This window comes from Felis catus, chromosome B3 (assembly GCF_018350175.1).
Source record: "Felis catus isolate Fca126 chromosome B3, F.catus_Fca126_mat1.0, whole genome shotgun sequence".
NCBI classification, from domain to species: Eukaryota; Metazoa; Chordata; class Mammalia; order Carnivora; family Felidae; genus Felis; species Felis catus.
In genome coordinates, this window is record NC_058373.1 from 73,644,199 (window position 1) to 73,660,124 (window position 15,926).

The 15,926-nt window shown below is 50.3% G+C and overlaps 2 protein-coding genes across 4 annotated transcripts in view; both read right to left on the bottom strand.

The window, feature by feature from the left end:
- On the bottom strand, positions 1-2,209 carry CEBPE (CCAAT enhancer binding protein epsilon). The gene is made up of 2 exons (XM_003987473.4): positions 1,140-2,209; positions 1-513 (listed from the first exon to the last, which is right to left on the bottom strand). Exons 1-2 carry the CDS (start codon positions 1,647-1,649, stop codon positions 178-180), a joined length of 846 nt encoding a protein of 281 aa, XP_003987522.1. The 5' UTR covers positions 1,650-2,209; the 3' UTR covers positions 1-177.
- A 4,527-nt stretch (positions 2,210-6,736) lies between these two features.
- Positions 6,737-15,926, bottom strand: part of SLC7A8 (solute carrier family 7 member 8) — a 52,465-nt gene continuing 43,275 nt past the window's right edge. For all 3 annotated transcript variants that reach the window (XM_006932735.5, XM_045059679.1, XM_045059680.1), the window contains 4 exons: positions 13,055-13,151; positions 11,177-11,326; positions 9,396-9,573; positions 6,737-8,892 (listed from right to left, as the gene is read on the bottom strand). In XM_006932735.5, coding sequence (XP_006932797.1) covers positions 8,729-8,892; positions 9,396-9,573; positions 11,177-11,326; positions 13,055-13,151 — 589 coding nt within the window. In that variant the 3' untranslated portion in view covers positions 6,737-8,728. The remainder of the gene's footprint in view (positions 8,893-9,395; positions 9,574-11,176; positions 11,327-13,054; positions 13,152-15,926) is intronic.

A 15,926-nucleotide genomic window follows, 5' to 3' on the forward strand; every position in this document is an offset into this window, starting at 1 on the left:
TTACTGAGTCATAGTGCAATTTTATTCAGCCATAGAATCATCATGCTGGGGTCTGCCCTCCTCCCTTGCCACCCGCTGCCATTTGTCCATGGTCTATGTCTCAGGCTCAACCTGTAAGGGCTCTAGGGCCCCAGCAGGGTCAGGCCGGGGGCTGGTGTCACAGTCTGCCAGCTGGGCTCAGCTGCAGCCCCCCACGCCCTTGATGAGGTTGGCAGCCTCGGGGATCTGGCGGAAGAGGTTTCGGAGGGTGTCCAGCTCCTGGGTCAGCTGCTCCACGCGGCTGCGGAGGCGCTCGTTCTCTGCCATGTACTCCAGCACCTTCTGTTGCGTCTCCAGGATGCGCCTCTTGGCCTTGTCCCTGCTCTTGCGCACAGCAATGTTGTTCCGCTCCCGCCGAAGCCGGTACTCCAGGCTGTCCTTGTTCACCGCCTTCTTGCCTTTGTGTGAGGGGCCAGCTGGGGATGGCGCCTTGAGGAGGGGGCTGCAGGGGGGTGCGGCGGCGGCCACAGGGGCCTGGAGGGGACACAGAAGGACCAGAGGTGAGGCTCTGGCCAGGAAGCAGAGTGGAGGCAGGGCAGGAATCCCAGCAGCACAGGCACACTTGGGCGTCAAAGAGATATGGGATCCAGAGCCAGCTTTTGGCTCTCAGTGAGAACAGCCACTGCCCTGCCGCGTGCAGAGGGTCCCCCGCTCTGACCAAAACTTCCTTTCATGTTCCCACAGGGTCTGAGGACACTTTCCTTCAGTCTCTCTCGAGTCTCTAGTCCTACGACCAGTAGGTATTTTCTCTTCTAGAAGCAGGTGGCAGAGAAACAAGAGGAAAGGGCTGATGGGCAGCAGAGAAGCTGGTGGGACCTGAGGTCAGGGCAGGTCGGCTGGCCACAGGGGCTGCAGGACACACTGGGTTCCAACCATACGGTGGGGTCTAGGATAAGCATGAATTCACAGAGAAGCAAAGAGGGGTCCTGGTCGGGGGGGAGGGCGTGGTGGTGAGCACAGAGAGCTTTGGGCTGGGTCAGTTCCACACAGCAACATCAAACATAGACTCGTTAGTGTAAGCGGGGAGTTCAGAATCCTGCACCAGCACGGGCCTCTCTCCAGCTCCTGGGTGCCAGGGACGGGATTTGACCTGCTCTTACCTTGAGGACGCGCAGGGGCTGGCTGGGCGCTGCCAGGGCTGGGGGCAGGTGCATGGCCGTCTGCCCACAGTGTGCTACTTGGTACTGCAGAGGATTGTAGCCACCACGGCTGGCCCCTCGGCTGCCCTCTGGTCCCCGGGGCTCCTCCTTCACGGCCACAGCCCTGGGGTCGTAGCTCCCTGGGCTGCTGTAGATGCCAGGCCCCAGTGCCTTCCTGTCAGGGCCGAAGGTATGTGGCGGGTAGGCGAAGGGCCGTGGGTCGGGCGGCAGGTAGTGGGGGAAGGCAGGGGTTCCAGGTCCCTTAAGCCCTCTGGCCTCAGGTGCTGGCTTCACAGTGAAGAGGTCAGAGAGGAGCTGTTCCTCCCCAGACTCGATGTAGGCGGAGAGGTCGATGGAGGCCTCATGCTCACACATGTCCCCCAGCTCTCCAGGCCCCGCTCTGCCCCCTGAGAACTCGAGTGGCTGCTGGCCAGCCCGGGGCTCACACTCGTAGTAGGTCCCGTGGGACATGGCCGGCCCGCCCCCTCAGCTCCCCGCCCCTGCAGCCCTGCTCTTGGGGCACCCTCTGGGATGCTCGACCTGCCCTCTCCCTATCTCCCCCTGCCCTAGATCTGCCCTAGATCTGCCCTCTCCGGACTCCTCTGTCACCCACTCTTGTGTGGCCTCTCTCCTCCCTCCTCTGCTGTTTCCTTTTCCTTCCCCTGTAGTCAATGCCTCTTTTCTCTTCCCTTTTTTCCTCCTCTCTCCTTGGGGTGACTCAGGGAGGGGCAGGGCGCACCCCGGAGGAAGGGATGCAGGGCTTAGAGAAAGGGGGCCCCTGGCCTATTTAGCAGTTGGGAGCACTCTTTGGTCAGGGTCCAAGCCAGGGTTCTCAGACGCCTGGGAGCTGATGCTTCTGGGAATGCCTCCCCCCTCCCTGTTGAGTCCAGGGGATTCCAGAGTCCTCCTTGAGGGCAACACCTCACTCTGAGTGTCCTCCTCCCTCCGACTTCTAAAAAGTTCTGTGCAGATGAGGTGCCAAGTCAGAATGAACAGAGAAAACCCTCTGCCAGTGCCGACCCCAGCCGGATCTGAGCTCCTCCCTTGACACGCCTCCCTCTCTGCCCCCCGCCCCCCCAACCCAGCGCTGGGCTCCACCTACCCCCAGGGGGAGTCAGTTCCTTTTGTAGCCCCACCTCCCAGGGCATTCTCTTAGGTACAGGCCAGGGGGTGTTGTTTGAGGGGTTTACGAAGTAGTGACAGGTTCTGGGACCAAGCCTGCACAGTGGTGCAGAGCATTTGCTAGGTTTTTGTGCAATAGCCCGAACCCTCTTATGTTTCCAGCCCTGGGTAGCCCTTGCAGCCTGGCACTATCCCTGACTGCCAAGGCTTGGCTGAGGCACCTGCTCAGGACTTGGGCCCCGTGCCCCAGGCTCAGGCAGGCTGCTGACCCAGGAGCCGACAGCTGCACTCCTCCAGTGACTCCAGTGCTCTCTCTTCCAGCTGCCCTGCACTGCTAGAGCCTCAGGCTGGCACTGTGCCCCCACCCCCCCATCTGGTCCTGGGGCTCTGCCCTGTTTCCTGTGCCTTGTGCCGCAGGGCTCAGGCACTCACTGCAGCTCGGTTTGCTGTCTTTCCTTCTGCATAGCCGTTCTCTGACCTCGATGCATGTCTCTTGGGTCCACTTCCTCTTGCAAGTCTTGAGAAGACTTCTCTTTTTGTCATCACCTCTTCCTGGGACTCTGTTGCAGGGTTTCCAGGAGAAGCCCAACCTCGGCACGTTTTGTCTCATGCTGAGCCCCCTCTCCCTTCCCTTTTCTTTTTGCTCTGGGAACTCCCCACTCTCTCCTGTTAGAGGTATTGCAGTTGCTCTGTGTTTACCTATTGAATTTCTCCTACAAAAGGGACTATAGGTCCAGAAAAGGAAAGGACACAGAAATGTGTCACCAACTTTTTTATCACCAGCAGATGCTGTGAGTACCCTGTGGAGGCCAGAAGGTTTGATAAGTAGGGTACATGAAGGGCCAGGGCAAATGCAGAGGGGATATGTGTGGCATTGAACATTAAAATAAAGTATGCAAATGTAGACATGGCTGCCTACCCGTCAGGCTGGTTAGCATCTTCTTTCCTCCCTCCCATCTCCAAGGGCACAGCTTAAGGTACTTCCTCTGAAAGCCCTGTCCTGGCATGGGGAGATCTGCGTGTATCCTGGAGACAGATCTCAGGGACCAGATGGGGAGATTTCTATCTGATCTCCTTTTCAAAGGACCTTGGGTCAAACAGGTACCAGAGCTGAAGTACTTCAGTTTGGCAGGAGTGCCTCTGTTGACCACCAGGTGGCAATGTTGGTCCAGAATTCAGGATTTGAGGGGTTGCTGTGGTCAGGCATCCGGGGGCCGACAGAGGGCAGCCTCCCACAGCCATGACAAGGGCAAGCCGCCGCTGGGCCCCCAGAAGGAGGAAGAAGAATCGCCGCGGGGTGGGGGCTTGCAGTGTAGTTACCGGGAGGGTGGGTAGGCTGAGAGGACTGGGGCCAGGGCCTTGTTTTAATGAGGAGAAATTCTAGCCCTCTCTGACTTTGGAATAGTGATGATGGCTAAGGCCTGGCATTTTCTGGGGTTACGCTTTTTTGATCATTGAAACATTTACTTTTCCATGCTGACCATTTCCCTGTGAGTTAAGGGGGAAGGTAAGCAAGACAGAGGGTATTTTTTATCTCTGCCTTATAAAAGAGGAAAACAAGGCTGAAAGGCCAAACCTCCCAAGGTCACACAAGGATGCAGTATTGGTCCTGGGGGATAGGGCTGTAGGCTAGTTCTTGAAACCCCCAGGCAAGAAGGGGTGTGGAAATGGGGAGCTGTGTGACTCAGAGAGCCATGTTTGCCCTCAGTCAGCCCTCCTGGGGGGAGCGAGAGACCGTGTCAGTAGCCAGTAGCCAGTGAAGGGGGGGCGGGGGAGGGGGCGCTGGAGGAAGCAGGGAAGTGTGCAAATAGAGCTGGCAGGAAATGAGAAAGGCTGGGGCCAGTAGGAGATAAGTGATCTCGGTCTCTCACCTCCCAGGCTGGTGGCTGACGTTGTTGGAGTACTGACATCAGTGTTTCCCAGTAACCCAGGGGCTTGGTGGGGGTGGGGCAGGTTGCATTCTGGATGTCCCTGCAGGGGAGGAGTGGGTACTGGACAGGAACAGAGGAGGGGAGGGCAGTGCCAGCTAAGAGCAGGGGGCTTCTTGGATTCCATGGAGTTACTCAGGAGTGGAAAGAAGCCTCCTTGGCCAGCAGGATCATTTCCTCCTGTGCTGCTTCAGTTGCTACCTGTTTGCATTAACTGAAACAATGCATGATATATTATCTTAGTGACTTTGTAACAGGTCTCAGTTCAAAAGTCACCTCCTTCACCGGGTCCTTCCAACAGGGAGGCAGCCAAACATGGCAGTCAAGTGTCAGAGAGAACTGGGCTTACATCCTGCCTCTGTCACTTCCCAGCTGGGGGGCCTCAGGCAAGTTACTTAATCTTACTTGTAAAATGGCAGTAGTAAAGTCTACTTTGCTGGATTGTTTATTACTTTGAATAAGATAATGTATAGAGAGCAACTTATCAGTAAATGTTCAGTCTTCTTCTGCCCTTCCTCTGACCACCTCTTGTGGTTTATCTGTGTCTCCTAAGTAGACAAACTATGTGTAGCCTCATCCGATGCCTTAACTTGACAGGTATTTTGGGGCATGTAGGCACCAGGCACCATACAGGTTCTAGGGATCTGGCGGACTCAGCTTGAAGTCTACCTGGTGTGGGCAATCAGCCATGCCCGAAAGTGCACATGTACATGTCATGTGCCTTCTTTCCATCATAGACTATTTGCTCCTTGAGGGTAAGGTCAGATCCACTTTTTGGACTTCTTCAGCTGACCATATTGCCTGAATTATAATTAGTAGAGGTGGATTGTCAAGTATGAATATTTTCATGGAGTCAACGGGACTAAGTATTTGAAATCTGTGCTGATTTGGAAAATTCAGGAGTAAGTTTGCTATTCTCATAGCATATAACAAACCCCTTGGACACGATGGTTCTAAGATATGTTGTGCAACTAACAAATGAATGCTCAAGCAGCTATGATTTCAGTGACCCCCAAAGTCCCTAAGGTCAGAGCATCTGAATTCCTACCATTAAAGTGACTAACAGGGTTAAGACAGGGTAAGAGCCCAGGTTAAAAATAAATGCATGTTGCCCAGGAAGAGACTACATTTTCCCATTTGACCAGGTTAAAAAGGTCAGCAAATGTCACCTTAGGGGGATGGTGGCAGTGGATAGGAACAAGTGTCTCCACAGGGTGAGAGGGGACTGGGAAGGGCCAGACTTGCTGGAATGAGGCAACATGGAGAATATACTGGCAGCCATGGGAAGGAAAAGTATGTGCATTGGGGCAGAGGGGGTTCAAAAGGGTGGATTTGAGTCCTGGAGAGAAGCCTCTTGCACAAGACTGGCCTCTGCCCAGTTTTGCCCTTGCTCTCTGGGGACAACCTTGGGCTGGGAGATTGAAGGACTCTTTGAGAATAGGTTTAATCCTTTTTTTTTTTTTTTCTTTTCCTTTTCTCTAAAAGTGCTATATAGGTTAAGTGACTTGCCCAAGGACACAAGCTGTTTAGTGGCTGCTGACCTGGGACTCAGAGCCAAGCATCTGTACCCCTGTGACTGGCACACCTCCAGTCTGAGTCTAGAAGAAATGCCAGCCATAAATGAGGAGTGTTGGGGCCAGGCCAGGACTGGGAGTGGAGGCATTTTGCCTGCCTGTGTCCTCACGTGTCCTAGATGGTAGAGGGTGATGTCTTAATAACCCCCTCCCCTGCCCGTGTCTGCCAGGAGTACTGGCTCTGGAGTAATGCAGCCCCAGGACAGGCAGCTGGGAGGCTGCCCACAAAGGAGGCACTCCAAGCAAGGACTGGGCCTAATCCTATCAACTTCCTCCAGCAATTAACCCAAAGCACGAGGCGAACTTGTTCCTACTGTACCTGCTCCCTCCTTTGTCCTCACTCAGCAGCCTTCCTAGTCTTCTAACTAGACACGGTCCTCTCAGTCTGCTCTGTGCAACTGAGGGGGACTGTGTCTCACCTCCTAGTCCCTCCTGTCAAACCCCTTGTATCTGGCTGGGTGTTTTCCCAAGTCTCCCTGGCATCTCTCCACAAGCTCAGCCTGTCCCTTCCTTTCCCACCTGGTGCCAGCTGTCCTGGTGCCAGAAGCCTTTGCTGATCTGGCCTTGGGGAGCCACCCTGCCTTTGCCTCCCTCCACTCAACTTAGTGCTGTCTGTCATCCATGTCCCCAACTGGGCAGTGAGGAGGTTCTTCTTCCCAGCTAGTTTGTGGGCTCTCAGTAAAGTAGGAACTTTAACACTTTCTGATTTTACTGAAGCAATGAGAAAGTTTTTGGTTCAAAACGAGAGGGAGTTAAAACAACAACAACAACAACAACAACAAACCCAAAGAGGTGGTATTTGTACTGGCACTGAGTCCCTGGAACAGAGCAAGGGCCATTCTGGGGTGAAGCTGGCAACCAAAGCATCCTCATGAGATAGGAAACACCTGGGGACTTTGTTTCAGAAGATCACTGAGTTATTACCACCAACAACTTCATTTCCATTTAAAATTTTATTACATCAAAAGAAAAAACAAAAACAAAAAACAAAAAACCCTCCACAAACCGAACTCTAACCCTCAACCAACTCAACGACAGAAGATTATTATTCAGGTATAACTAAGGCCCTCCCCCCACCCCAAACAACCTTACATTAAAAAATCCAAAAGAAATAGAAATACCAGCTTCAAAAATATTTATCCAAAAAAGTAAGGCATTCACTTTATGAAACAAACAAACAAATCAACCCCAACAATTGAAGGAGGGATGGAGGTTGGAGGAATGAGAACAGAGAACAGGAGGACGGTTCCCTGACCCTTGAGGGGCCAGCCCTATCCTGCCCTCCACTTGGAAGGGACCAGAACTCAAACCAAACCTGGCAGCTCACCAATGGGGAGTCAGGCAGGCCAGGTGGGGCGTTGGTGGAGCCAAGCAAGCCAGGAGCACTCCCCACGTGTTCTAGTCTAAGCAGATGGTACAGGGAGGTAGGAAAGAGGGGATCCTGCTTTGTGATGAAAAGATCCTAGTCCTTAGCACAGCAAGTGTGGCAGGAAGGGCAAACATGGTGGCCTTCCTCTGGAGTGCAGGGAAAGGCAGCCTCTGCCCACAGGATGGCCAGAAGTCCACATACCATAGAGAATGTGTCTCCAAAATGGGTACCTTCTGCCACTGCCCTTTCATCCTGTCTTGGAGGCTGTCTAAAGACAGGCAGTGGTGGGACCAAAAAAGGGGGGTATCTGAGTAGGGGGAGGAGGGATGAACTAGCCTTCAGAAGACACTCTCTCCCCAAATAGTCTTCCAGCTTATGGGATGGGCACTTCTGGGGGGTGGGTGGGAAAGCACCCTCCATTCCAGGAAGGCTTTTCATACCAGGTCTGTCCTGAGGGTTAGAAATCAAGGAGTATTTTTAGGTCCAGTTCTTGGATGGGAGGTGACTTAAGGCTGATTTGGCTTGGGTTTCAGGCCTGAAGGGCTTGGGGAGCCTTCACATTGGTTGGTCCCAGAGCCAAGCCAGAGAGGAGGAAAAGGACATGATGGGGGTGCCGGCAGGGGGCATGTTGGGGGCATGGCTGCAGGGATAATGGAGTGACTGCTTCTTCTCGTGGGAGTAGGGAGGGAAGAGGAGCTGAGCAGCTTTGCCATCAGGAGAAAAATGTCCACTACACTGAAAACAAGACTTTCTGGCTTCAGGAAGCTTTGGCACCGAATGGGGGTCAGGATGCAGGAGACAGGGGCAGGGCTGGGTTTCTGCAATTTGAGCCTTTCCCAATCTCTTCCACAGGCCTGGCTTGGGGTTAGGAGGAGGGGGCAGTTCTCCTGCTCATTGGTCCTTAGCTCAGTAGGAAGGTGGTGTCCCAACAGGAACCTTGCTCTAGCCAGGGATCCCAAGCTGGGGTGGGGGGAGGTACATGGGGAGGGGGAGAGGAGAGAACAGAGGGAAGCATCTCTCTGATTTCTTGGGTCCCTAGTGAAGGGAGAGGGATGTGGGTCTCTCCAGTTGACCTTTAAAGATGACAGATTTGCTTGAGTCTGTCCCTCCCCAAAAGACTCACTGTTGCTTCCAATTCTCTGAGCAGAGGCCTCCCTTGGGCTCAGGAATGGGGAGGGAAGGCAGTACTGAACTGGGCTCCTGAGGAGGCAAGTGAGGGTTTGAGCCCCCAGGGCGGTACAGGAAGGCCCTGTAGGATACCCCCAGCAACTCCACTCTCCTCCCACTGCTTGGAGCAAACCCTCACAAGGGTTTTGGACATAGGCCCTGGTGGTAAGAAGCTGGTTCTTTGGGTACAAATGTCAGTGTCTTTGTTTATAGTTTTTTACACCCACACCCAGGTCCTGCCCCTGCTTGACAGAAGCAGAGGGGTCTCTGTGTGTGTGTGTGTGTGTGTGTGTGTGTGTGTGTGTGTGTGTTGGGGTGGGACCTAGCCCGGGAAGGAGGGCAAAAAGGGGGTATAGGAAGAAGAAGCCAGTTGAGAGGGGATGGTGGTCCTCAGGGCTGGGGCTGCTCCGAGTCCTTGTCCTTGCAGGCAGTGGGTTGGTAGATGGGTTGCCGCTGTTCTTCTGTGTCCTCATTTAGCTCCTCTGTCCCTGAGCCCCCCTCCACCTCGGGGTACACAACCACACACATCTTCTGGCTCACCAGGGTTAGCAGCTCTATGGGAGGTTACACAGAACAGGTCAGTGCTGAGCATCCCACCAACACAGCCAACCAGGCTATGGCCCTGCCCAGATCTCCTGCCCCAGATGTAGACTCAGCAGAGCTGCCAACACCTTCAGGAGACTTCCATTCCAGGAGACAGCCACCTTACCACCTCCTCTGTCTCTGGGAAGCCTGTTTGTTGGCTGCCCATTCCCATAAAAGCCTTAGTCCTGCACCTTCCCTACACTTGCTGACCACCAGTTCCAGGGTCTTCCCTGGCCTCTACCTCAGGCAGCTCCTGCAGGATGGCTGTCAAGTTGCCTATTTTCTTATAGGTCTAAGGTCTGTGTGCAAACCTCAGTTGTTCTCCCCTCCTCAGAGGTTTCTGGGAAGGCGCCCACCCTTTCTCATCCTGTCTTCTAGTACGGAGCTCTGTGGACCAGCCTAGGACTCCTGACCGGGAGACCCAGTCCAGACCAGAAGGCCCTCTATCCATCCAGTGCCCTCAACAACTCACCAATGAAGTTATTGAAACACTTGGGCTTGTGTTGCCAGTAAACACCCAGGAAATAGACGGGCACTCCTGTCAGCATGATGGCCAGGCCAGTGCCACACACCACAGGCTCCGACAACAGGCTAAAGATCAGCAGGAAGGCCCAGAACAACAAGTAGATGATGGGGAACAGCAGGTTGATCTGTGGAGCAGAGGTGCTGTTAGCTGTGTGGACCCCAGGGGCCCCAGGATCAGGGCATCCTCCTTCTTCTCAACCTACAGGGAGGCATCTTTGAGGGCAAAGGGTAGACTTCACTCAGCTCTGTGGCTTCCACACCCTTAGGCCTGACAGATCAAGTGCTATGTCAACAAATGTTGGTGAACTTGGGTAGTGGGACAGGAACAGGAGAGGGGAACTAGGGAAGGAGCGATTTTCACTGGATCTTCTCTTCTGGGAAGGATGAAACAACACCTTGTCATCCACGCCATGTGTTTGTGGCAATAATAGAAGCCCATGGGGATCGATAAGCTTGCTGGTATATTGGTATATATTTGCTGAGGTCCTAGGGTGGAGGAGAAGTGGAGGAATGAGGGAGAGGAAAGAAGGAACTGGCCTGGATCTGTCAGGTTCCTTACCCTTGCCCAGTTCTAGGCAGGGCCCTCATCTGGGCACCATGTGGGCAAATGTCCATCCCTCTCAATGTGAAAGATCTAATCCCAGGATCAGTCTCAATGTGTCTCTCTCAAGCAATTTGAGAAGATAAATCTGCCAAGGTCTAAGAAATCAGGAAACCTACCATAGTATAAGACAGTCAGGGGCCTCAGTTTTTTCAAAAAGAAGCATCAGCTCTATGGGCTTCATCCCATCTGGTTGGCCACAGGTGGGAGTTCCCAGTAGAGTCTTCTTCAAGACTCTAGAGTCAGCTGCCTTTCTCTTCCCTGTCATCTCTTCTCAGAGGGTATGCAAGGGTTGGGGGAGGGATGGGTTATTCTACGTTGTCATTCTAGCAGGCTTTCTAAGAGTGGTAGGAAAGTGGTGGTGGAAAACAGATGTGGAGAGCTGGAATTCCTCAGCTGGAAGAATCTTCTCGAAGGATCTAGTCTTCTCTGTTTCTAGAATAGGATTGTTCAAATAGCTCAGGGATATACTCTATTCTTCCAATTTGCAGGAGAACCCAGAGTGCTCTCACATATTTTTTTCTGAGCAACCCCATTCATTCCCACCACACAATTATCTCTTGTAGCCATCAATAGGTTCACCAAGCACCCTACTACCTATAGGGCCCTAGTAGTTTAACAAGAGAGGCACATGGAGGGTTGGGGTGGACTGGGAAGCTTCAGGGAAGAGGAGGAACTTGAGGCCTATGTGGAAAATGGTTAGGATTTGGATAGGCAGATGGGAGAAGGAAACTCATTCTGGGATGGAGACATAGCTCAAGTAAACTCAGCTATCTGGAGGGATAAGGAGGAGACTGGACAGACCAGTAGATTCAGGGAAATGTTGGAGAGATAAGGGAGTCTGGAAAAATCAACTGGAGTTTATAAGAGTCATAGGAAACAAAGAAATGACCTGATGAAAGTACATTTAATCTAACTTATTCTTCCAGCTGCAATTTGTTCTGGTCCTGTCTCCAGTGGAAAATGGAAATGGCTGCCCCATTTATACATAACCCTTGCTTCCCAGAGGGTCTGCTACCATCATAGAAATTATGATCTGTGGTCAGCAGCTGATAACAAGGTGATTTAAAAATCTGGGCTGCAGCTAGAACCAGTAGAGGAGATGGAGGGGGTCCCAAGGGCAGCACCTTGATAGGGCGGGGGATGTCAGGCTTCTTCCAGCGAAGAACTATCTGTCCAGCAATTGTGACTCCATAGAAGAGGTAGTTGATGAAGCCCACGTAGTTGATGAGTGTGTACATATCGCTGGTAACCAGCATCAGCAGGGTTGAGATGCACTGTAGAGAATGGGAGAAACTCATCAGTAATCAGAAAGATATTTGGACACTGGAGGAGCTATTTACAGGTCAGGGGACTGTTCTGCCTCTAGGAAGACAACACCATTTTATGATGAATGTCTCAAAATTGAGACTTTACAGCATCCCCTAGTCACCCTGGCCATTGTTAACACCTTCGTTGCCAGTAAGTTCTTTCTTATTGCAGGAGTGATAATTAAAATATTTAAGCACTAGTATGGCATGGTCACTAACCAATCAGAACAGATACTGGCTGTAAACAACTGGATTGGCCACACTGGCGACAGTGGCTCTATGTCTGCCCTGGTCTCATTTATATGTCTTCCTTGGTTGTAGCTCAAGCTGGTTTTTTTTGTTTTGGTTTGGTTTTTTTTTAGTCCCTTAGGGAAGATTGTTAACTGCAGATTAAAGCTTTATTCTTACCCTCAATCTCTTCTCCTGAGTCGTTATCCTCCCCCCACCCCCGGTTTTTAAAATATCACAGTTTTATAACAATCCCAGCCAAAAAAAAAAACCCCAAAAAACTGTTTATAACAGTTATAAAGCACTTACTAGGTGCTGAGCCCTGTTCTTAGTGTTCTACAAATATTAACCCATCTAATTCTCATAACAGCCCCATGAGGTTTTCTTGACAGAGTCCACTTTCCAACTTCAAAATCATCTCAGCGGCTCTCTCAGAACCATGTTCTGCCCCTTTGTTAATTTGTTAAGGCCAAGAGAAGGTTCAGTTCTCTTGTAAGATCTGATGGTGAAAATAATCTAGAAGATTTTAACAGGAAAATAGGCCAGATTCTGACTATACTTGCCTTGCAGTCACAGGACTTCACCAATGGCTCAAACCGGAAACAAGTCTGTGGGTCACTGGGAGCACTAGGTGGTCTCTAGGCACCTTTCACAGCTAACCAATCAGATGGCCTTCATCCTGTATCTGAACATTCTGAAACTCCCCTCATGTTGTACAATGTTTCCACTTGACTCCTGAGAACTCTATTATCCTGGTCTAACTGCTTCTCTGATGGAACAAAATCATTTTTAATACTGTATTCAGGATACAGAAAGAAAAAAAAAATAACTCAAAAGACTCAGTGGGGACAAGTCTTTGCTCCTTCTTTTTACCCCTCCAAATGACTCTACTCGGGGCCATTTTGCCCTCATTTCTTCCCTGTCCCAAGTTTCCTTTTCTTCATTTTCAGTTACTAGTCTTCCTTTCTTTATGATTTTCTTACTTGGTGTACCTACGCATGACACTGAATTTGTTTCAGTCATGTTTTCCAAGAGGTAGGCAGAGCCTCCTGGGGTAAGAAGATTGAGGGGAGTGCTGGGAGTGTGCAGCAATTGGTCAGGAGCAGGGGCCCAAAGCTGCAACTCCGTGAGCAGCAGGTGTAGGGGAAAGCCAAGAAAGGAGAAGTTTCTTTATGAGGCTGTAGAGTCATGAGACAGTCCCTTCAGTCTGACCCAAAAGGATGGGAGAATAGAAATGAGCCAGGGTGAGAGCCTGAAGGTGTTTCATGACTCAGGGTTTTTCCTTGTTCTTTCTCTTGATATTCACAAAACCCACTCATGCCATTTGCCAGATTATCTAAGACCCAGTGAAACCTAGGAGCAGGCCAGAGGGGGACAGGGGTGTGTGGGGGAAGTGTGAACTCCCAGCTCAGATCAAGTGCAAAGAGAAAGGGTGTATATAGGACTGGCAGAAGGAGGGGCCCTTACTGTGAAGAGCAAGGCTGGGATTGGAGTGCAGCGCTTCACATGGATCATGGCCAACACACTGGGAAGGTGGCCTTCCCTGGCTCCAGCAAAGAATAGCCTGGTAGAAAGAAAAGGAAGTCAGCCTGGGATGGCCCATGGACCACCTAAAGAAGGTCCCTCCCCAGCCCAGTCTCCCTCATCCATGCCTACCTTCTGCTCACACAGGAGCATCTTCCCTACCCCAACCAGGTACCCACCTTCCCATGCACACTCCAGCCCACTTGTCACAGGACCCACGTTCACAAGTGCAGGTGCAGGCAGACCAGAGGCAGCCAGTGGATAATGGATGGATTCTGGGTGCATGGAGACCCCGAGTATGGTCTGAGTGGTTTGGGGTTACTGATGATTGTGCCTTCACTTTGCAGGTCTCACAATGCTTTAATCCCTCTAAAAATGTGCTTCCCCCATTCTTGAGGGATACAGGTTCTCTGATACATGGGGACTGAACTGTCTGTCCATGGAAAGCCTTAAAAACACTGATATCCTAGTCAAGAAGTAGTTGCTACTTTGGGGGTGGAGAATGGGTGGTACACCAGAAAGGGAAAGTTGGGTGATACATGGAAATATTTTATATCTCATTTTGGGTGGTGCTTACATGGCTGTCTACATCTTTCAAAACTCATCAATCTGAACACTTACATCTGTGTATTTTATTGTATTGTACGTATTGTATTTTATTATACCTAAAAATTTATATATCCTTAAGCTACTTTTTCTATTCCCCAAAAAGTCATCCTAAGGAAATGAATAGTGAGTTAGTAAAAGGTATGTATACAAAGATACTCTAATGATAAAAAAGATTGGAAATATCCTAAATGCCCAAAAGTAAGAGATTGATTACATAAATTATGGTATATCTATAATATGGAATATTTTACAGTCATAATAATGTTAAAAAAATTGATCACATGAGAACATGCTCACAATACAATGTCAAATGGTAAAAGCAAGATAGAAAACTGTATGGTTCCAATTAATTTAGAAATTATGGACATGTAAAAACATACCAACTGATTATCTCTGGGTGATAGGATTATGAGTAATTTTAATTATCTTCCTTAGACTTTATTAAAAAATTAATTTCTAAAATAGACAAGGAATTTATAATTGGAATAAAAATTATTTTTTAAACTTTTTAAAAATTAAACTTTTGGGGGGAGAGAATTGTAGATTCACAGTCAGTTGGAATATATAATACAGAGAGATCCTAGGTATCCACCCTGTTTCTACTGGTAACATACTGCCAAACTATAGTACAATATCATGGTCAGGCTACTGATGTCTAAAAATTAATTAAAATTTGTTTAATGTTTATTTAATTTTTGAGAGAGAGAGAGAGAGAGAGAGAGAGAGAGAGAGAATGAGCAGGGGAGGGGCAGAGAGAGAGGGAGACACAGAATCCAAAGCAGGCTCCAAGATCTCAGCACAGAGCCCAATACGGGGCTCGAACCCACAAACTGTGAGCCAAAGTCAGACACTTAACCGAATGATCCACCCAGGTGCCCCTAAAAGTTAATTTAAAAAAATGTTTATTTATTAAAAAAATTTTTAACGTTTATTTTTGAGAGAGAGAGATATAGCATGAGTGGGGGAGGGACAAAGACAGTGGGGAACACAGGATCTGAAGCAGACTCTGTGCTGAGAGCAGAGAGCCCAATGTGGGGCTTAAATTCATGAACTGTGAGATCATGACCTGAGCTGAAGTTGGACTCAACCGACTGAGCTACCCAGGTGCCCTAAAAGTTAATTTTTAAAAAGAGAAGTTTTAACATAAGGGAACGCTTCTTCTCTGTCCCGTTTCTGAGAGAAAAGAATACAAGAAGCTGTTGGGAGTCATTTACCTATTAGTGTGGATTAGCTTTTTCTTTTCTCTAGAATTTTGTAGGGAGAAAGAAACACCTAGAGGTAGGAGGAAGGGGATGGTGTAATGGGGACAGAAAGGACAGAATCAGCATGCTAGGTGTTCTGAAAAAAACTGTCACTTACATTGTAATTTGTGTGTGAGGGGGATGGAGCTAACAGCAGCAGTTTGGTAGAAGTGTGGGAGTCCATTATGGCCCCAAGTACCCATGTGCATCACCATCAGCTGCCATCATCAACCTCCTAGGCCACTGTCACTAGTTTCATGCAGCCACACAATATCGCCCCTCTACGGTGCAGCCTCATGCACCCAACTGAGCCACAGGTGCTCTGTGGGCCTCATCATGCACATAGCCAGGGCTCTGCATTCACATCCCTCCTCCACATGCAGCCAGGACCATGTGTAACTGTCCAGGTCCAACAGCATTTGCAAGTGTCAAGTTCACAAGAGACAATTCTTGCCCAGCTAGCTGACAACGGAAGAGACAATGACATTAAGCATGACACACGCCACACACACACCTATTCCTCAGGAAGGATCATCCTCTCCATACACCAAACATAAAAGAATAAGAGAGAGGAGGGAAGGAGGGGGAAGGAAGGAAGGAACTGGAAAGATGAGCAGAGGAGGCCTGGTGGGTGAGCTGTGCCTCTGAATCAGAGGTCTCACACACCAGGGCCACTGTGTCCTGCATGCATACACAGCTATACCACATGCACGCAGACCACTGCTTGGCCTGCCTGAGGGACAAACCCCACTCTAAAGTGACTATAGCCAGTCACTCTCCTTCCAATAGTTCTCAGAGAGCCTCATGGGTCACTGCTCTTCCACTGCTCGCCCTCGGTTGAGGCCTCCAGGTGGCCACTGCTCCTGTGTAATACGCACACGAGGTTGCTGTGGGTGAGTCTCATAGGGTCCTGGGGTAAAGAGGATACCTACACTCCCTCTTCCCTACCCTGGATCCTGAAAACA